This window comes from Macrosteles quadrilineatus, unplaced genomic scaffold (genome assembly GCF_028750875.1).
Source record: "Macrosteles quadrilineatus isolate MER2022 unplaced genomic scaffold, UCM_ALF_1.0 Scaffold_1__1_contigs__length_201487025, whole genome shotgun sequence".
NCBI classification, from domain to species: domain Eukaryota; kingdom Metazoa; phylum Arthropoda; class Insecta; order Hemiptera; family Cicadellidae; genus Macrosteles; species Macrosteles quadrilineatus.
Genome location: NW_026542594.1, coordinates 103,658,690 through 103,682,391, shown reverse-complemented (window position 1 = coordinate 103,682,391; position 23,702 = coordinate 103,658,690). Strand labels below are relative to the sequence as shown.

Sequence of the window (23,702 nt, the reverse complement as noted above, 5' to 3'; positions counted from 1 at the left end):
TAATAGAAATTTACAACTGAGTTGACAACAGCTGATTTTTACTCCATAGAGGATAAAAACTATTTTCACTCCATAGAGGATAAAAACTTTTTTTACTTCCTAAAGCGTAAAATTGCTACTTTAGACCCGCAACGCATGCATTAAAAAACGACTGGTATTACTGCAGTATGACCAAAACAATATAATATAAACCCTTGATGACTCCGCTCTATTTTGTGGATGCCTCTGCGAACGCCACCTAGTAGTCTCTTCTCCATAGGTCGTGATGTTTGCCCGTAATAACTTCTTCCACATTGGTCTGAATCAACTATGATCTACCAGGAAGCAGACTGGAAATTAAGAAATCTTAAAGAAGCTGCTTGCATGGCGGTTGATAAAAGAAGCATATCCCAACCTAGTGCTACAATCAGCCCTATGTTTATACCTTTAATTCGAGAAGAGGTTGAGAACAAAATTAAAATTGGAAAAACAATAATAAATTAACTGTGACATCTACATAATATATACATATAAAATTTTTTTCCCTACTAACTTAATTTTCAAATAATTCAAACATATGTTAATTAATTTATAAACAAACATTATAAATCATAGTTTATTTACTTGATATGTTGTTACTAGAGCGGTGGGGCACACGGAAGATTTCTCAGGTGCCGTTTGACGTCACTAACTGCTGAGTCTGAAGAAACAGACAATTTTATAATTTTCTATTATTAAATTAAACTGTCATAACCTAACCAAACTAACCAAACGTGCTGATAAAGGAAAAATCGATTAAAGGTTTACTAATCTAAAAAATAGTTTTATTCATAAAATAAAATTATAATTGCCTAAAAATAAATTTTATAATTTTTTAGTTATAAAATTAAACTGTCATAACCTAACCAAACCAACCAAACTTGCTGATATGAAAAAATTGTTGATAAAAAGTTAGTGCCGCCGGCGGAATTCGAACCCGGAACAATCGGATTATCAGCCCGCAACGCTATCCACTGCACCACCGAGGCCGATGGTTCAAAATCGTATCGTTGCGGTATTGGTGTTCCCTCAAAGTGACGTCAGCAGTTAGTGACGTCAAACGGCACCTGAGAAATCTTCCGTGTGCCGTTTCGGTTACTAGAGGCTGAAGATGAGTTTTGATGTAAACTTGAAATATACCTCGACATTTTTTAGTAAATTGTGATTAATTTATTTTAGTGATGAGTAACCGACAACCTAAGAATAACATTAATAATGCCATCACGAAGGAAAAAACATACCGGAATGAATTAGTTTTTAAAACTTGTTTCAATTTTAAAACACACAGGTTTTTGATGGATGCAGGCAAGAAATTGTACATTTTAACACCTTGGTACTCAAAACGATTTTGAGTGGCTTTATACTTTTTATGCCTCAGTGTAGACAGATTATCTTTTGATCTAGTACAATAGTTGTGCACATCAGATATCTTTTTTAAAGTGAGAAATGTTTTCTTTTACATACAACAAACTTGCCAAAACATACAAAGATGGAAATGTGAGAATGTTAAGACCCACAAAAAGGGGCTTACAATGTGTTCTTCTATTCACACTACAAATTAACCTCACTGCCTTCTTTTGTAAAGTAAAAAGCAACCTGTTAGCATAAAAACTGTTGGCCCACAGTGTGGTACCAGGACAAATAGCTATGAATGTGCCCATAATATATACAAATAAGGACATAATTTGAAACAGTGGACCTAAGTGCTCTTATCATAAATATGCCCTTTACAATCTTAGATGCTACAAAATCTACATGTGAAAACCACTTCAAGTTTGACTGCAAATGAAAACCCAAAAACTTCAGAGTGTTTACATCATTACCATTACTGCTAAGACTAATAGTCAGGTCTTGAGTCTTATCAGCATTAAGACATAACTTGTTTGCATTACACCAGTCATTAATAACAGCAGATTTTGTATCCAATGTATCTGTAACGTCATTCAAAGAGTTATAGGCCGTACACACAAGGCCAAGTCATCAGCAAAAAGAAAGCTTTTAACAGATAAGTCATTACATTACAAGGTAAGTCATTTATATACAGTATAAACAGGGTAGGGCCCAATATAAAGCCTTGGGGCACTCAAACAGGGCTAGAATAAGTGCCGTTTAGATAGACTTTTTGCCATCTGTCACTAAGATAAGATTGAAAAAACCTAACCAATAAGATTATTCTCTGTCACATTCCTCTTCCCGTCTACTTAACCAATTTTTACGGTTGAGGTGTCATTAAGTTTATGATCCAGCGGAGGGACAAATAGTTATTAAAACAGTAATTTCCTTTAGAGCCTCGCCCCCCTGAGCATCTAAATTATTTCAAGACTTCCATTTCAATGATTCAGTGATGCTGACAGAATTTCTTTATCTTGGTTTTAAACGTGAATCATAATTTAATAACAGATCCTGATCCTTCGCAGTGTTGAATGTTTAACTACAGTCAGATAATAAGCCAATAACGATAGAGTTATTGAAAACAGATTTTAAATAGCCTAGGCTACTTTCAGTGATAATTGTAACACCTGATTGAGGTATCCAAATCAATCTTTATGGGGAAGATATAAAATCAATAAACTTAATTTTTTGATTAGTAGGCCTAGCTTTTTTCACATCTGTTTCAAGTGAAAGTGTTTCATTTCACAACTGTTTTAAACAAACATAATCTTCAAAAAAGGGGATTAAATTATTTGTTTTTCCTCCTAAACAAGTTTAGAACTTTTTAAATAAGCAATTTGCACACGGGACCCCTCGCAAATACTTAGGTACAGAAAATTCAAGCAAATAAAAGGCCTTTAAGTAAAAGTTAGTATTCTCAAAACACAAAATGATACAAGGCGTATTTAACTATAACAAAAAAATCCTGTAATTTTTTTTTGTCATCTACCTAGCTAAATATAACGGAATAACGTTTTGATTCCTCTTCTCTGACTAATAATAATTTTGTCAGTTCTTTTTCCATACCTGTTGTAGTAAACACACAGTCACGTTTTAGATTTGTTTTCTTGTTGCAGAACTTTTCAGTGCAATACTGGCTGACTACAGGGTTCCCAAAGGAGAAACTGATACTAGGGCTGCCTACCTATGGGAATTCATTTACACTTGAGAGTGCCTCGAAGGTGAATTTGGGAGTGTCTACAACGGGGCCTGGCAATGCTGGACCTAATACAGGATCACCAGGGACCCTTGCATACTATGAGGTAATCCTTGGAGAATGGTCGGTATTAGCCACAATAATGTAACCTGTACAACAGGGCCTAGCAATGCTGGACCTAATACAGGATCACCATAGGGACCCTAGCATACTATGAGGTAATCCTTAGATAATGGTCAGTATTAGCAATAATGATGTCACCTCTACAAAAGGACTTGGCATTGCTGGACCTAATACAGGATCACCAGGGGATACGCTAGCATACTATGAGGTAATCCTTACAGAATGGTCAGTATTAACCATAATAGAGTGAAAGTTTTGAAACGTACATTTTCAGGAAAAGCACTTTTAAAATTTTTTGTTCCGTTTTTTGAAACACTTTTATTATTATCTATTATATTATTAACCCTTTGAGTGCCAACGTCCGGGGAACCGGACGTTTTTAAAACGAGCCAAAAGTGCCAACGTCCGGCTGACCGGACGTTTCGTAATGATCGAACAGTTGTCATAACAACCGAATGGATACTCGGATTTTTTTAACCCATATATTAACATTGAGTCGAAAGTTACTAGATGCGATACATTGATTTTCGTTGGTCAAAATATCGAAAATTCGATTTTTACGAAATTTTAACCTAAAAATCACCAGATCGCGCTCGGCATTCTTAGCGCGACCTTCGGGAAAAATCATCGGCATTTTTTGAGCGTTACTTTTATTTCTCGCCTGGCACTCTAAGGGTTAAAATGATACAATCAAATTTTATGTAAGCGGTTAAGGCCATTTACCAAATAAAAATATAGGCATATTGCATATCAAAATGAAGCTTAGAGTGTGTAGATTTGCCGAAAAGTATTGATATGGAGGAACTCCCTAAGGGCTCTGCCCCACAGGCTGATTTATAATGGCCTACGCCTTGCATGTTTTGAAGTTAACGCTATTCGAATAATTTAGTGAACAACAGCTGGCCAATGCAATTGACAATATAGGTAGTTTATTTGTTTACATTTTTGGTTACTTTATTTATTGTCCTTAAAAGAGGTGCGGTGAATTAACATATGAGACTAACAATCAATGTATGTTGTTCGTTCCAAGAGGTTGTCACCGCCATTTCATTGATAAAAGACGTCGTGAAAGAGAGCGGCGAGTTCAGGTACAACCACGAATACTAGAAGTAATCGTGGGTACAACCGTACCCACCTTGGCCACCTTAGGACGTAAGATATGAAGGTTTCACTGCTATTAACATCCTTTCAGATGAGAGTTTCTCGAACTTGGGTCCTTTAAATGAAATTCTAAAGTCAAAGTTGATTAAAATAATTTAATGGTGGCTTCTGTACCCCCGTGAATTCGCAGGTAGAACCTCTTGTTTTTTTTTATTTCATTAACATTTGAAGTTTCATAAAATGTCCATGGTAGCGCAATATCTTTGGTGATTTTTTATTAATAAAGCATCTTTGATGGAAAAACACGAAATGTTGTCACGACCATCACGAATATAAATCTGAATATTAAAAATAGTTAGTATTATTTTTATAACTATGATTTGCTATAAATTAATTTACTTTTAGGGCCATTATACAAAATACAGCTCACTAAGCTTTTGGTGTATTTGGTCTTTCTAGAAAAAAAACTCAAAAAATTAAAAAAAAACCCTCAATAAAATCTATGTTTGTATAACTCCGAAAAACTTACCTGAGACCCGAAAAATCATTATGTTTTTATAGAGGTGTGCTTCTTTTGTGTATAAAACATTAAAATATGATGATATTTAAATTTTTGAAATTTTTATGATAGAAATCATAAACGTGATGGTCTGGGACAAGCGGTACGGTCGTGAATTGTCTGGAATAGTCTAAATCTTTCTAAACAATCCTTCAATTATATTGTTAGTTATAATAAAAATATGTGTTTCAATTGAACTAAACTGTTCAATTTAAACGATATTTAAGTTATTGTCACGACCAAACACAGTATAATCCATAAGGCTGGATTGGTCGTGAATAAAACCCGCGATGGTCGTGAAACTTTGTTCGTGACATTACGTGTTATTTTGGCTCTGTTCTGGCGGTAGCCCTGCACCTCATGTTCGAGGATACAAAGTGGACTTCTAGGTTAATCTAGCAATTGAAATATCTTATAAACAAAAATTAACACCATGTCTACTTCATCAAATGACTACGTACGGTCATGGACACACCAAAATTACAAAAAACACAAACTTGCCTTTATTAATCTTGTAATTCCTCCTTTGAACTCGAAATGACCGGCACTACAATCCTGACGTACACCCCGAATTAGTCTCTAAAACCAACTGACTCCATCGACGCCAGGCTTGCCACTGTCGTGCTCCAACGTTGCAAATTTTTCCCTAATGGTCGTGACGTCAAATCGAGGGACAGACCTATTTAGTCATGGTAGTCAGTTTATAATGAAAACAAAATTGTCATATGCTCCTTTTTCGTAAGTTTAATAACTGTTGATGTAATAAAAATATGACATTATATATTTCGGCATGAATAATTATTCTAAAAACAGCATGAAAGTTGCAAAAAGTACCCTAGGGACACGTAACGGTCGTGAGTTTCGAGACTTTAAAAATACAAAAAAAAAATACTTTGAACCTATTTAAAGCCAAATAATTGTGTGTAACATGTTGCCCCTGTCCCAAAAATATTAAAACACATAATGATAAACTACATATTCAGTATCTACGAAGTAAAAGGCTAGGGACATAAAAACGTACGTTTCAAAATTTTCACTCAATAATGTAACCTGTACAACAGGACCTGGCAATGCTGGACCTAATACAGGATCAGCAGGGACGCTAGCATACTATGAGGTAATCCTTAGAGAATGGTCGGTCCTAACAGCACCAGACATCCATTGAATATTCAAATTGGTTGAAATATGTCTAAAGATATCTACATGTAATTAAATATATTTTTAAAATATCTTATCTAAGAAATCTGTAAAATATCTGTTAAGATATTCTTTAGATATTTAATAGATATTAAAAGGTTCACAGTAGATACTTATATATAGTGGTAGTAGTATAGCTGCATATAGTGGCAGAATATTTCAGTTCTGGCGGAGAGGCTGCAATTTTAGGTGGTTATAGTATACAAGTTTCTGAAGCTAAAACCGCCCAGACCCCAATTTTTAAGGACCTCGGTCGTCCGTAATGACGTCATCAAAATGGCGGCCATAAGAGAATGCTGGGTCCCCATGAATTGGCTATAACGACCGAATGCCTGAACCGATTTTCATTAAATTTGGCACACAAGTGCTTGAATACATTATCTCGGCCTGGGTTGAAAATGGTCAAGTTTCATCAAGTCATTTCAAAAAGGCGGCTGTTCAAAACTAAAAAAATATGAGGAAAATAATTGTGAATTGTTTTATACAGGGTGAGTTTTAAATGAGTTCCCACCCTACCTTTTTATACATTTCTTAAGATATCAACTCCGAACCACGTCAGATCATTGTAGAGTAGCAAGTACTTCATTTTGACTGGGTTTAAATTTTTGGCCGCCATCTTGGATCCACCATATTTGATACAAAGTTATTTTTTCAAATGTAAAGGTAGGGTTGTGACCCACCGTTTCAAACAAGACTTTTACGCTTTATACGATGCTGCAATCCATTTAAAAAAATGTTGATCCATTCTAAAGTTATGAGACTTTTTATAACTTTATTTTTTTAGTCCATTATAACATTGTGCATTTACAAACTAAGGCCATAATCTCAAAATAGATGATAGATTATTCTATAAGTTTTTTGTTATCAACCTTTCTTGATAAAATATTACAATTATTTGTATTTAAAATGTCAGTATTTCAAAAACCAAATATGACAATGAAAAACGGATTGCGGCATTGAATTCAGCATGAAAAAGTAGTTCAAAATGCTGGGTCACAACACCACCTGCATATTTAAAATAATTTATCACATTTCAAAATGGCGGATCCAAGATGGCGGCCAAAAAAATACATCTGTCATAAACTGTAGTGTTTACTTATCTTTATCTAGCACTATTTTGAGATTATGGCCTTAATTTGTAAATGCACAATGTTATATTAGACTAAAAATAAAGTTATAAAAAGTTCTCATAACTTTAGAATGGATCAACATTTTATAAAACGGATTGCAGCATCGTATACAGCGTAAAAGTTTTGTTTGAAACGGTGGGTCACAACCCTACCTTTATATTTGAAAAAATAACTTTGTACCCAATATGGCGGATCCAAGATGGCGGCCAAAAATTTAAACCCAGTCAAAATGAAGTAATTTTCAACCCAGGCCGAGATAATGTATTCAAGCACTTGTGTGCCAAATTTAATGAAAATCGGTTCAGGCATTCGGTCGTTATAGCCAATTCATGGGGACCCAGCATTCTCTTATGGCCGCCATTTTGATGACGTCATTACGGACGACCGAGGTCCTTAAAAATTGGGGTCTGGGCGGTTTTAGGTTCAGAAACTTGTATACCATAACCACCTAAAATTACAGCCTCTCCGCCAGAACTGAAATATTTTCCTGCTACACAACCTGACTAATAATGTTTAGTTACAATATCCTAAAAATATTGTACATATATTCAGTACTAGATATCTACGAACAGATATCCTGTAAATATCAATTCTACATTGACAATTGGAGATTGATTATAAATAAAGACGATAAATGCTGATAATTGCATTATTGTCTCATCAAGAATATTGAATGTTACAGTTAGCCTTATTAAAACACAGGATCTAAAGTCATCCAACAAATCAACAAACACTAATCAAATCAAAACTTAATTGTAGTTTTATGTGGTTATTTTGGTGGAATGAATTATAGTATGTTGTCTCCGTTAACCTTATCCGTGCTACGCGTTAAAAATCAAATCATTTTAATCAGCCTAAAATGGACAGTAAATTGCATTAGCGGTGTTTACGAGAATTACTATACTTTTCCAAAGGGGGTGTTTCATTAAGTCAGACTATTTCAGTCAGAAGGGAAGAAATGGGCATTACACCAGGTATTATAGAATAACACAAGTCTCGCACGATCCAAAAGTTGTAAGAAACCCCAAAAAAACTGTGTAAAAAACATTAAGCCATTGACTTTGAATGTATGATTAAACACCTTTTTATCATAATAATACACCTTGTGACGTGTTTTTCCGTTTTATTGAAAAATCGTCAACATATTAATTTAGGTTTTCGGATGGCTCAGTGGATGCCAGGGTTCGTCATGGCAGATACGAAAATAATTTTGAGTGACTCAGACATGATACCTAATTTCGGTAATATCTCACTATCATCATTGTCACTGTTTTAGATTGCCAATTGAGCTCTTCCAGGATGCCTTATACAATACAGCAACACACAAATACTGGAAGGGACGTGTTTACTTACAAAACGTTTGGTACACAAAATTAAGGTTCGGCTATGAGTGAATATAGAATATTTACTGGATTGTCTGTACCCTGTCGAAATACGAAAATACGGGGTAGATATTTGTCTAATTAGAGACCAATGCTTTTCATTTTGTAACAAAACGATTCTAAGTATTAAAGGACCTACCCATAAAACACTAAATACAAACGTTATTCACACAAAAGCCCAGGTTGCTTCAGCAGCAACAAAACGATACTGGGATGTAACGAGTTAATAAAATAATATCAACGTTAAACAACACACAAAACAAAATACCCCCAGGTTGCTTCAGCAGCAACAAAACGATACTGGGAGGAAACGAGTTAATAAAACAAAAATATCAACGTTAAACAACACACAACAAAACACACCCAGGTTGCCTCAGCGGCAACAAAACGATACTGGGATGGAACGAGTTAATAAAATAAAATATCGACATTAAACAACACAAAACAAAACACACCCAGGTTGCCTCAGCGGCAACAAAACGATACTGAGATGTAACGAGTTAATAAAATAAAATATCGACGTTAAACAACACAAAACAAAACGATACTGGGATGGAACTAGTTAATAGTTAATAATATCAACGTTAACACACAAAACTAAATACACCCAGGTTGCCTCAGCGGCAACAAAACGATACAGGGGCTGGAACGAGTTAATATATTTGTGAAATTGATAATTAGTTATCGTATTGAAAATAATGTAATGTGTTCCTAGGTTGCTTTAGCAGCAACACGACGTTACTCGGAATCGAAGCTTCGAATGGAAACCAAAGCAAAAGTCACACTCAATGCTAGTTAATTAGGCCTACCGTGAGATCAGAGAAGGTTTATGGCCGTTATTAAGCCAGCGAGGTTACCGGTCTCGAGACTACGGCACGGTTTGGCGGTATTGAGTCGAATGAAACTACAAACCACTGCAGTGGACCTCGTCCAGTCCGTGGCCAGTGCGCATGCGCGGATCCCCTACCTCTCCTGTCCTCCCTACTCTGGCGGTAAGGACAGAGTTTGGTTGTGCGTTAGAGAGAGAGCACCGAGGAGAGAGAGAGAGCACGAGTGTCTGGTACTACTGTAGTACGTTCCTGATTTTGACGTCTACCCATCTCCTGAAACGTAAAACTGTAACGGGTGTAGAATACATCGTTACAACCTGTTTATAATAATAATAATGCAAATATTTTCTTTTTAATTAAAATTCTTTAACTTATTTGAGGAAATTTTATTGGTTGAACAATATAGGGGGCAATATTAATTAATCATATAACAATTATTATAATAACATTACTAAAGGTAGTTAATTAATCTATATTCAGATATCAGCATTCTCTCCAACTCACAGAAAAACAATTAATTTAACAACTTGATGCCTAAACATCAAGGAGGTATCATAATTAGTTAAACAGAATCATAGTACCAAAAATATTTAAGTATGGTTGGCTCCTCTTTAACCGATTGAAAACTACTAATATCAACAATCACAGGTAGCTCAGAGGTAAGGTAAGAGACTCATAAGTTGAAGTTATCTGGTTCGAGACCTGTCCGGTTATAAAATATTTTGTCTAGTAGTTTTTTTCAGAAATTGTTTTTATGAACTATTTAATCAAAATACTCAACTGATAAATGTTCTTTTTAGACTAAATCTTTATTATTTTGTGTTTTTATGTATTTATTATACAGGGTGGAACAAAGTTAGTGTTAAAAAATTGTATGTGTTAAACTACTAAGTATTGGTGACAAAATGGTACCAATTTAAGTTTCCATACCCTCACAGGTAGGGAATAACGGACAATCTAGGATTTTTTCAAAATATTTGTATTTGCTTACATATAATGGCCATAAGTGCACTAAACATTGTTTTTATCCCAAATTCATGTCATTGTTAGAATCATTGTTGAATTTCCAATATTAATAGTACAAATTCATTGAGATGAAACATCTGCATAAGCCCTTATTTGGTAATGGAAGTTTGAATTTGTGTTTTTTTTTTTTTTTTTTTTTTTAAGTAATAACTTTTTCCAAAGTTTTCTATACTACACTGAACTCTAGAGAGTGTCAATTATTACTAAAAACTTCTGCAGTTAATAACCTTTAAAATTATGTATAAGCATTTACTGTTCGTTTGATTTGTCGTTCTCAAATTTAAGAGTTTCTCTTGAAAAACACGGAACGGCTAATGTTTAGTTTCCTGTAAAAAAACGTATAGTGGCTTCAATGATATGTCAGCAGCTGCTTTAACCCTTAGAGTGCCAGGCGAGAAATAAAAGTAACGCTCAAAAAATGCCGATGATTTTTCCCGAAGGTCGCGCTAAAAATGCCAAGCGCGATCTGGCGATTTTTAGGTTAAAATTTCGTAAAAATCGAATTTTTGATATTTCGACCAACGAAAATCGATGTATCGCATCTAGTAACTTTCGACTCAATGTTAATATATGGGTAAAAAGAATCCGAGTATCCATTCGGTTGTTATGACAACTGTTCGATCATTACGAAACGTCCGGTCAGCCGGACGTTGGCACTTTTGGCTCGTTTTAAAAACGTCCGGGCAAAGGGTTAAAAATCATGTTTAAATGGGTATTATTGCAATTTTCAGATTCCTTGTAAAATTCCTAATATATTGAGGAATTGTTAGGATTAACACTTTATAAACCTATGTTTTGTGATGTATCTTCATTTAGGGGTTTTCCCTTATTTATTGACATAACTTAAATATCGTTTACGGTGTTAGTTCTATGGCACATTCAACCGATGTGCGAGATTGACTTAATGCAAAATACACAACTTCACAACTTAAATGATAACAATGATAAAGATGACTCATATGGTGTGGTTTTCTGGCATGTTTAGGTCGCCAGACCTTAAGTCCACTGGACTTGTTTTGTGTGGCTTTGTGGAGTACTTGGTCTCCTCATCTTTAGTGGAAGATAATAAGGAAATTTACAACTGGATAATGAATGCAGATGTGCTAGTCAGAGGAACGTTGTATTTTAATGTTACTGTTTGCGCCACTTGCAAAAAAACTTGACTGTATATCAGGGAAAATAAAGGAGATTTTGAAAAAAAAAACTCAAGTAGTTGGCATCAAATAGAAGGCAACTATTAAAACAGTAAGAAAGTAGGGAACAGTTATTTAAGTTTCGAATATTGTGTGTTTTAGAATTAACTTTTATTTTTTGTGTAAATAAGTTAAACTACGTTTTTTTTAGGTTTTAACAATTATTTTAGTAAATAAATATATCACTTGGCTGAGTTATTTCCATTAGCATGTGTCTAAGCCTAAGCACTACAATCAACTAATTGCTATACTTTACTTAGGTTAATTTTGGGTTTTCGGTGAACATATTGACAACATTGTAAAGTGTAGTATCTACATAATTTTAGAGGTTACTACATTGGAAGTATTTGCTTATGCTTAAAAAAATCTTAAGTTAAATGTACCATGTGTAACTTTAAACATATTCAATGTCTCAAAAAATAAAAATTAAACTAGTTTAACATGTTTTCACAAAACATACGTTTATATGGATGTTAATCCTAATAGATCTTTAATATTCTTATAATAAATCTCACAAGGATTCTAAAAATTACAATAAACCCTATTCAAATATAATTGTTATTGCAGCTATAGCCATATTATTTAAGCAAATACATGTTATTTTAAAGGGAGGCAATTTGGCCATTCCGTGTTTTTCAAGAGAAACTCTTAAATTTGAGAACAACAAATCAAACGAACAGAAGTTGTTTATACATCATTTTAAATGTTATTAACTGCAGAAGTTTTTAGTAATATTTGACACTCTCTAGAGTCCAGTGTAGTATAGAAAAGCTTTGGAAAAAGTTATTACTTTTTTTCTAAAAAATCACAAATTCAAACTTCCATTGCCAAATAAGGGCTTATGCAGATGTTTCATCTCAATGAAATTGTACTATTAAAATTGTAAATCTAACGAGGATTCTTAAAATGACAATGAATTTGGAATAAAAACAATGTTTAGTGCACTTATGGCCATTTTATGTAAGCAAATACAAATATTTTTAAAAAATCTTAAATTGTCCGTTATTCCCTACCTGTGAGGGTATGGAACCTTGAATTGGTGCCATTTTGTCACCAATACTTAGTAGTTAAACACATAATTTTTTTTTAACACTAACTTCGTTCCACCCTGTATATATTTTTTTGTGAACTGTCAGCAGATATACGTATAATATTCAGTTTTAGAAGTTCTTTAGATATTGTAAATCTAATGCCTGTTGAAAGTAGAAATTAGTGACATTTAAACTTCTTCACAATATCTAACAAATATAAATATCTGGATATTGATCATCTATAGATATCTTAAATATCCAAGTGAAATGTTTATAAGATATTCTGTAGATAGCTCTGTGCTGTAGCCACAATAATGTAACCTGTACAACAGGGCCTGGCAATGCTGGAGTTAATACAGGATCACCAGGGACCCTAGCATACTATGAGGTAATCCTTAGAGAATGGTCGGTATTAGCCACAATAATGTAACCTGTACAACAGGGCCTGGCAATGCTGGAGTTAATACAGGATCACCAGGGACCCTAGCATACTATGAGGTAATCCTTAGAGAATGGTCGGTATTAGCCACAATAATGTAACCTGTACAACAGGGCCTGGCAATGCTGGAGTTAATACAGGATCACCAGGGACCCTAGCATACTATGAGGTAATCCTTAGAGAATGGTCGGTATTAGCCACAATAATGTAACCTGTACAACAGGGCCTGGCAATGCTGGAGTTAATACAGGATCACCAGGGACCCTAGCATACTATGAGGTAATCCTAAGAGAATGGTCGGTATTAGCCACAATAATGTAACCTGTACAACAGGGCCTGGCAACGCTGGACCTAATACAGGATCACCAGGGATGCTAGCATACTATGAGGTAATCCATAGATAATGGTCAGTATTAGCCCCACCCCTGATGTCACCTCTCAATTATCAATTATTTAAGATGGGGACGCCACTATGTGCGTATTTTAACCCAAATATGAGTGAAGGATGAGTGTAGGATGAGTGGCGCGATCTTGTAGTCTTGTTAGTGACTAAGGCCGACATGTTCCTTAGACACAGCTGTTAATTAATAGCCCATACAGCTAATGGCAACTAAGGGACCTACAGTTTATTGTGGAATCCGAATCACATTTTTTCCTCGTAATTAACGAATTGGTCTAATTATTACGATAGTACTGCGGATAGTCGTAGTACTCACTAGTGCGGACGTTAATCCACACCAGGTAGCATCGCATCCACAGTGCATCCCTATAATTATCCACAATTATTCGTGACCTCCTAGTAGCTGGATTACAGGACGACGCCACCCGTCCCAGTCACTAACCAAAATAAATATCGAATAATCGATTATCAATCGATATTACTCATACGGTTGTTTGTGCCAACAGATATGGAAGTGTACCCTAAAATAGCATTAGACATTGCAGAGATAGGGCTGGAAATCTACCTCATTGACTTTTACTACTTTTCTAGATCTTATAATGTGTAAGTATGATAGATAAAACTGTTTCAGAAGTGATACAGCACTTTATTTATAGATGAGTGAACGAAGTGAACGAATCTATGTATCGTGTATAGCGGAGTCGGAGAAAAGTTGTCCGCTTGTCTGTGAGTGAGTGTGTTTGCACCAAAACTCAAGAACCGTTGCACTTATAGGGGTGGTTTGGGAGCTCGAGCCCAGCTAGTACGCGCCTAGTGTTGGACGCGCCTAACTTTAGTCCCCGGACCAAAAACCAGGCTTGGGAGCTCGCGCCTAAGTTGAAATGGTCGTAGATCAAGTATAGTCGCGACTAAGTTGCAGCGCGGCTAGATGGACAGGGAATCGCGGGGAATTCAGGTTTTGACGTTGGCAACGGCCACTGCAGAACACGTTACCGTTGACAACAACAAAAGATGAACAATTGAAGATGGATACAATTTTATCTTGGTATATCAACGGTGGCTAATTAGTAGACTATGGTGTAAGTTTCTGCATTGTACCATTGCAAAAATGTTGTTTTGTAAGATCGTTGATTTACATCTCAATGACGGCTATTTTTTATCTATAGTACTACACCTTATAAATACGTACAGAGCAACATAGGTTTCTGAAAATCAATATAATTTCTTTCAGAGATCAAAAAAAATTTAACAAAGATTGAAAATTTACCCTGTGTTTGGAACAGTTAACATCTGAATCTCCGTTTCATGCAATAAAAAACTTCAAAATTAAACAGCAATTGCCCTGTATAATATATGAGTATTGACGGATATAAAAAATAAAAAGTATTTTAAGTAATTGCGGAGGTTATGATTGTGTGAAGCAAATGTATATCTTTTAATCCTTACAAAAAAATTGTTGTAAATTTTAAACATTTTAAACATGGCACTCTTTTATCTAAATTTCCTATAGGGAAGTAGCTATTACCGTAGGTAGCACTTAGTTCCGGCACCGATATACTTTTCCATTTTGATGTCCCTAGAGGCCAAAAACACTATTCGTTCAAATTTTTGTATATGTATAGCCAATATATTATATATACGTCCATGAACGTGACAACTTGAGTAATTTTTGTCTGGTTTTGATAAAATTTGGCATGAAAGTGTAAGGTGCGATAACCTTAATAAGTTCGTGAACCAGCATGATCAGACCATGGGAACCCGGGGTTTTATGGGATTAATATAGTTTTTTTTTCTCAATTTTAACCCCTAAAACATAAATCTTTATCTTTAAAATATTTTAAAGAGTATAAAAAACAAATAAGTATCTTAAAATGTTTTGTACGGTTATTGGCTACAGAGATATTATTCAAAAAATAGTAAATTTAAAATTCCCATGTGATTAAGTGATTTTCATGGAGAATAAGTTAACTGTTGTAGTTTGGTAGTTTATGGATATATTTTGATGAAACTTGGCAAATTTATTTATTTTATATAAAGCTGTTAATATTTTGGTAAAAAACACACATTATTGCCCTCTCTGTAGCATGTAGGTAGTTTTAGTTACTTGTTAAACCAAAAGCTATTTAAATAAATTACATTGAAAGTCCTATTAGGTTATTGGATATTTGCTTAGTCTGTAGGTTTTCTGTGGTGGGGTTACTGATATACTGTATATATTTTCTTATACTCCAAATAATCTAAGTACTCCATTTTGATGTAACTAGCACTTGGTCAATGACACTGAACTGAGCTCAATCACAACGCAATAAAAAGAAAACTATTATGACTGTGAGCTATTTGCAGTTTTTTATGTTTTGTTTTTATCTCTTGACTCTTTCGTAGGGGGTGAGTGGGGGGGGGGTATATATGTGGTCACTAATATTTTCTTAGCTCATAAAATATTTATTATTAAGGTACGGGTGCTTATAACCAAACTCTCAGTTGAAATAAATTCTATTTAAGGTCAATTTTTTTATTGCAGTTAACAGTTAAAACAAAAAACAAATAATCTTTTGTTAAATTTAGCTTTCGGCAAGATTTTTTTAATTTTGAACAACAGAAACCTAAAAAAAAAACTTTTATCAAATATACTTTGAGAGTAATGAAATTGTTCGAAATTTAATAACGAATTCCGATATAACATTCTTTTTGTTAATATGTAAACAATTAACTTGCTAATGACGTAATACCGGCATGATGTCGACTTAGACCTGCCCCCTGGCAGGACTAAAGTTGGGGACTAAACTCACTAATTTGTATGACGAAAATATATTACTTAGTCCCGAAATCGGTCTCCCAAACCCATCGAGACTATCTCTTAGGCTGGCGCCTAAGTCTACTTGACTCCCAAACCAACAATATTTAGGCGCGAGATTATCCCTGCACAAGTTAGGCACGCGCCTAACTGATCCTGAGCTCCCAAGCCCGTTTTCTAGGCGGCAGCCTAAATATCGGAAATATCCGGTTCTTAGTCGCGGACTAGCGCTAATACCGAGCTCCCAAACCGCCTCATAGCGTTCAAATTTTGCACAAATAATTATGACACCAGTGGGAAGACACCATTAAAATTCTAGACGATTCCGCTCAGTAGTAATTATAAGACCCTGAAAATAATTTTTTAAATTTGTCCCATAAGAATAACATTAGAAGCTACCTTCTTCTTCTTTTTATTTGTTTACGTTTTGCGACCAACAATTTTGTTGCCTACTCTAAGACAGAAAGAACGACTTTTACTCTAAGCTCTTTCATTCATAGAGTAAACAGTTTGGGGTCTACGAATATATATCATTATAATTTCACAACTTCCAGAATAATAAATTGAACTTTAGTATATTAGTCGGCAGTTATTATACCGTTTATGTTCAGCATTAAAATTAACCTTTACATTACAAATATATATGTATATATTTGGAACTAAAGTAGCTTTTTACATTATTCAATTTAATGTTGGCATTGAATATTAAATAGTGCTTTGGTGAGCAGTGCGGAGTGTGGAAACCCTTTATGACAGTTAAATTAATGTATCTGCAATTATAAAATGCTATGTTAAGGGAGGGAAACAGGTCCACGACGTAGGAAGTGGTGAAGGAAGTAGTCAAGGTGAGGGGTCCGGAGTGTGGAAAGCCTTTGTGACAGTTAGAATATTGTATCTGCAATCCTAAAAATGCTATAGGAAGGGAGGGAAACAGGTCCACGACGTAGAAAGGGGTGAAGGAAGTAGTCAAGGCGAGCAGTCCGGAGTGTGGAAACCCTTTGTGACAGTGTTAGATTAATGAATCTGCAATTGTAAAATGCTATAGGAAGGGAGGGAAACAGGTCCACTACGTAGTAAGTGGTGAAGGAAGTAGTCAATGTGAGCATTCCGGAGTGTGGGAACCCTTTGTGACAGTTAGATTAATGTATCTGCAATTCTAAAATGCTATGGGAAGGGAGGGAAACAGGTCCACGACGTAGAAAGGGGTGAAGGAAGTAGTCAAGGCGAGCAGTCCGGAGGTTGGGAACCCATTGTGACAGTTAGACTTAATGAATCTGCAATTGTAAAATGCTATAGGAAGGGAGGGGAACAGGTCCACGACGTAGGAAGCGGTGAAGGAAGTAGTCAAAGCGAGCAGTCCGGAGTGTGGGAACCCTTCGTGAGAGTTAGATTAATCTATTTGCAATACTAAATTGCTATGGGAAGGAAGGGAAACAGGTCTACGACTTAGTTAGTGGCGATGGAAGTGGTAAAGGCAAGCAGTGCCAAGTGTGGGAACCGTTTATGGCATTTAGATTCAGTTAGATAAACATATATTGGATTTTTAATCATTTTTAGGTGATATAATAGCGCTATCGTTAGTTTGTGTTATATATCATCATTATAAGCCATACGATATTTTTAAGAAGACTCCTTTACACTGTGCTGTGGCAGTTAGGTTAAGTTAGATTAGTTCAGTTTGGCTTAGTTTTGTCTATGATAGGCCTCATAACAAATAAGGAAATGGGCTTCAATTAATCAAAAGACGTTTTGTACAGAAACGATGGATTTACCTCCTATCGATAACTGTTGGAAATCCATTACGTATATTACCAATGACTTTGGTGAATTAATGGACGAGAAGTTAGGATTGTTGTTGACTGAGATTCGGTTGATTTGCCCATACAAATAACATTGTGTTCACCAGGGACACCAGTAGTAGGCTAGGTGTAGGTGTACACTTCCACTGTTGCGCTCACGTTCACTCATCCTGTTACGCGCAGAATAAGCGTACTACTAGTTATTATTTTATTTATTGCCAACCGATTTCACCAGTTTACAATATTGAATTACAATATTATAAGTCACTCATCATGACTGAATATACTAAAACTAAGTAACAATATCATCTCAAAAGCCTACACCACTTCTTGAAACCAATGTTCGCTTGTCATGGAATCCCGTTGAAAGTAGTAGGAGATAACAATCCATTTGGGACTTTAATGAGTTCAATGAATTCGCCGAAGAATGGGGTTTTGATTTAATAAATTCCAGTCATTTTTATACGAGATCTACTGGACAAGTAGAGAGAATGGGCCAAACTGTAAAATTATAGATGTTGAAAAATGTTGTGATGACATTAGCATAGTATTGCTTGAGTGTCATGTTATCGATGGTTTAAGTCCTGCTCAAATTCTAATGAGTCATCGGTTACGAACAAAAATATCTATTGCTAAAAAGTCACTTAAGCCCAGTTCGTGTATTACCAGTCAGGTCAAACAAGCTATACTAAATAACCAAGTTAGTGCTGCTAATCATTACAATCAAACTACCAAGCCTAATACAAACTAATAACCCTAATGAACTTTAATGTGTTTGACCCAGTGTATTTCTATAACTTGATAGAAATTCTGGGAACCTGCTGACATTGTTGATGTAACTGAAACACCTAGATCATACATGGTAAAATAAGCATTAAAATGTCTGTGTTAATATATAACCTAAGTGATGCGCGACAGTGTCAAGTCGCACACAACAATGCCTTCATGAAATTAGAAATTTGTTTACAGATATGTGAAATGGTGCGTACTGAGGGTTGGAAGGTAGAGAAGCCATCTTATGGTACTGTGGCTTACCACAACACCCAATGGATCAGTTATGATGACGTCTCTGACATTGATAGAAAGGTAAATAATCAACAAATGAACACTCAATAAATATCATCAGGTTTTTTATAATGGTAATTATATTATGAGCTACTTTAAACTACCGTCTAAATAGTATTAGGTTGTTGACAGTGGTAAAAGGTGATTTAATATCGTGGTCATCTTCATCTGTGACTCCCTGGCAAAAATCAACAACACGAGACCGATTCAATAACTTAAAACCCTGTAAAATTAGATGCATTGTACAGTTCGTCCAAAACTCCTGTGTGCGCGGACGTGGTCGCTACTAACCGAACTAAAACATACGGTACCAAATATTGGCAGTGCTGGTGGTAGGGGTGCCGTGAGTAGCAAGACACAAATGTTTTCACAAAAGTACCCCCACCAACCACCTCGCCTAGACCCGACCAGATCTGGTTGTGTGCACAGAAACTTTGGCGGAACTGTAGTTGCTTGATGTTTGAAAGAAGTACACATAATTCATGGTCATTGCAAGAGTGAAGGTAACCTCAGTTATGTGGCCAGAGTTCACCTTGCTATTGGAGAGGATAAGTACAGAGTCTTTTTTCTTGAGAGACTTGTTTTCCAGGTTCCACTTTATATCACCCTATAACAACAATAAGTGTATCACTTCCTACTTTGTAACACCTATTACAAAATAATCATCAGGTAGCCTACCATTAGGATCATTTAGAAAATCACAGCTTTTGAATTTCTAAAATCAGACATAACAATCTTATTAGCCGGCACTACTTGTTTTTGTATAATGCTGATCTAGGCAAAACGGTTTCATAATTTATTTGATTTATTTCATTTCCATTGTAAATTATAAACATTATCTGCACTGTCCAGACACAGTTCATCAAAAACCTAGGCCTTGGAGGAACTATGGTCTGGACATTAGATTATGACGACTTCAACAACAACTGTGGTTGTGGCAACTACCCTCTCCTCAGGGCTGTCAACAGAGGTCTCCGAGGCTTCAGCACATTCAACAACTGTACTCTGCCATCATAACAGAGTATTCAAGACCAAGTTATTAGAACACTTAGCAAAAAAATTTGTACATTGTTAAAAATAAACAATATCAGCAAACTGACATATACTTTAACCTATAAGCTAGTAAACAACCCTTATGATGGGTAAAAGGTGAGAGAAACCATGATGTTTATGAATAAAATCAAAAAAATTTCAATAATTTTAACCATAATTTTTACATGGTTGTTATTTTGTTTTTGTTTAAACTTTAAGGACCATATCATACTAAATTTTGATCAAAACAGTTAGAGACGTTTTTGTTTCGATAACTGGAGTGGTGTGATTGATTACATTATCTTTGAGTTGGCTCTTTTAAGTCATCGAAAATTATGACTGTTATTTGTTTTGAAGTAACGCCTGTAACACTTTGCAACAAATTTTCATGAATTCGAGCAACAGGTGCACTAGTATATCTAGTCTTAATATGCAAGCAGTTTTCTTTTCACTGTCAAAACTCGATAACGGCTTGACACGTTTGAGGTGTCAAATTAAAGGTATTTTCACGTAGATGTGCAAATACGTCTCAGAATATTAAGAAAGGGCATCACTTAAGTACAGTTAAGGGCTAAAGTTTGGGAACGGTGGCGCTATCTGTTGACATTAGATCAAACCATCAAACTCAATTCCCTTTGTTTACACAACTAAACACATGGACGTAGTTTGAAATAGTTTTTAAGTTTAACCACAGACTGCAGGACTTATTAGTCTATGATCCAGAGCAAAGCCGGAATTTTATATTTTCATTTAAACATATGTTAACTAAGTCTGGTTCATAAATAGTTTCCTAGCAAGACCTGACAACAAATTGTTTGTAATAGTTTAATTTATTTAACTTACATCGTATTTTACTGAATGATCATGTAGTTTTAGTTACAGTTCGGTGTGATTGAGTGAATGTTTTAAAGTGATTATTGACAGTGCAGTTACCCGTTACATTACCATATTATCATGTAATTTACAATGTGTATCAAAATTCCTTTGTAGTGTTTTCTGTTGATTGGTTAACTTTCATATTTTATATAAATTTAAAATTAAATGCCCCCAGTAAGACGAAGAACTGTGAGTGGCTAGAGGGAACACAAACGAGACCGCTTGCATCGAACCTCCCAATTTGACGGATACAGAGTGGCAGTGCCGCTGTGGTGATACTGTACATACAATCTCGGACAAATGAACGTTACATTTTTACATTGTGGTGGCTTAAATTTCAAGCATGAAAAGACTGGCCGAGGCAGTTCAATTTGTACTCTTTGTTGCCTTAAATGAAAGGTTGGTTTACATCATTTGAGGAATTCACTATACTTTACTTTCAGGAACTTGTAGGAAACTCCCAATCTGAAAACAGGGCTGTGAGGCTTGAATCCAGGAATTATCTGGATAAAATTCGTCAATTCAATTCCGCCTTTGCCATGTTCAGCTATGAAGCTCATTTTGACGAGAGGGTCACACAGGGGATCTAAAACTTCAAGAGATCCATGACACGTTTTACCTTTTACCACGGAGTAGGTAATCTAATTCCTCAAGAAGGTCATGATCCTGAATACGCACAGATCTATAAGTACCGGTACGACGTTGGTACTGGAACCCTACAGCGCATGTAAAACAATTCAAACAAAAAATTCAATGAAAACATATATACGGGAAATAGGGTCACAATGCCAACCCATTTGCCCAATCTTTTAAAACTGTGGCAGAAATTTGTAGGGACGAGAGCTCCGAGGATTCAAGTTAGATTCTTATGTGCATAGTAAGAGACAAAAGAAGTGACTTCCCTCGCTACAATCATGCTACCTGTATAGATGTCGCAGCTATTTTAAAACTGAAAACAGAGCACCACCTGGCCGAATAAATCTTTGTTTTCAAAAACTAATAGTAATAAACGTGAATCCGTTCTAGATACGTCGTTAAATCCACTATTATGTTCCTAACCGGAGACTTTAGTTGGGACACCTAATTTAAACAATGCTATACAGTTACGTGTCGTACTGGTTTGTGTCAAGAGAGGGATTTAGCTTGCTACATAGGTCTGAAAAGCTCACTTTACAGTGTGTGGTTGACATCTACGTTCTCATAGAGGGCACCTGCCTTCAGTACATAAGAGATAACCAAAGCAGTATGAGAACGGATCTATATTTAAAGATCGTACCGTAGATTAATTTTCTAATTTTGTACAACTTAATATTTTTCAAATTTCTATTATCAGTCATAGAAGCTACTTTAGAGTGACTCTATGATTGAGGTTTTGCTGTTTATGTTTTTTGCTCTTCATTAATTTATTTCAAGTTGCAGTTTTGCTCGATTTCGAGCAACAGGTTATCTAGTATATTAATAAGCAAGCAGTTTTCTTTTCACAGTCATAACTCGATAACAGCTGGACGGATCTTTACGTTTGAGGTGTCAAATTAAAGGCATTTGTACGTAAATGTGCAAAGACGTCTCAGAATATAAAGAAAGGGCATCAATTAAGTACAGTTAAGGGCTAAAGTTTTGGAACAGTGGTGTTATCGGTCGACATTGCATTGAATCAAACTTAATTCACTTTGTTTACAACTAAACACATGGACATAGTTTGAAATAGACAGTTCAATTTTTACAATTTGCTGGCATTAAGGAAAGGTTTGTTTACCTCATTTGCGGAATTCACCACACTTTAAGGAGCTTATTGAACATTCCCATTCTGAAAATAGGGCTGCTGGGAGACTTAAATCCAGAAATTATTTTGATAACATTCATCAATTCAATTCGCCATGCTTTGCTCTGAAGCTCATTTAGATTTAAGGACATTACATGACACGTTTTACCGTCGAGTAGGTCCTCTAATTCCTCAAAAAGGTTGTGATTCGAATACGCATAGATTTGTATGTACGACGAAGACACTGGAACCCAACAGCCCATGAAAAAAATTCAACTGCGGGAAATAGGATCACACCTTGAAAACGCCAACACATTAAATTTGTCCAATCTTTTAAGACTGTAACAGGAATTTGTAGGGACAAGAGGAGTCAAGTTAGATTCTGTGCATAGTAAAAGACAAAGGAAGTTACTTCTGTTGCTACAATACAATGATGCTAACTTTACAGTGTAAAGTTAGCACCATTGTATTGTAGCAACAGAGATTTCGTAGCTATTTTCAAAGATAAAAACTGAGAACCACCTGACCAAAGAAATCGTATAGTTTTTTTTTTTAATAATGTTAGACGCGTATCTGATCTAGATCTGTCTTTAGATCCTCTTCTGTTTCCAACCAGAGACTTTGGTTGGGACTCCTCATTAAAACATGCCCAAAACTGAACAGAGCATAGAAATAATTTGACAATGCTCGAGTACGTGTTGTACCGGTTGGTGTCAAGAGAAATGAAATGAAATTAAATGAAAAATTTCTTTATTTAAGAAGCGAAGTTAGGACTTGTAAGTCCTCTCTACCACTTAACCTCTAAAACATAAATAAATAAAAACATATTCACTAATCCTATACTCTAATACGAGCAA

General features: G+C 35.3%; 1 protein-coding gene across 4 annotated transcripts in view; it reads left to right on the top strand.

Moving 5' to 3' along the window:
• The window catches only part of LOC129002674 (probable chitinase 10), a 95,041-nt gene extending 74,767 nt beyond the window's left edge, over window positions 1-20,274 (top strand). For all 4 annotated transcript variants that reach the window (XM_054430943.1, XM_054430701.1, XM_054430864.1 and 1 more), the window contains exons 15-17: window positions 3,027-3,212; window positions 19,080-19,196; window positions 20,028-20,274. In XM_054430943.1, coding sequence (XP_054286918.1) covers window positions 3,027-3,212; window positions 19,080-19,196; window positions 20,028-20,192 — 468 coding nt within the window. In that variant the 3' untranslated portion in view covers window positions 20,193-20,274. The remainder of the gene's footprint in view (window positions 1-3,026; window positions 3,213-19,079; window positions 19,197-20,027) is intronic.
• The last annotated feature ends 3,428 nt before the right edge of the window (window positions 20,275-23,702 follow it).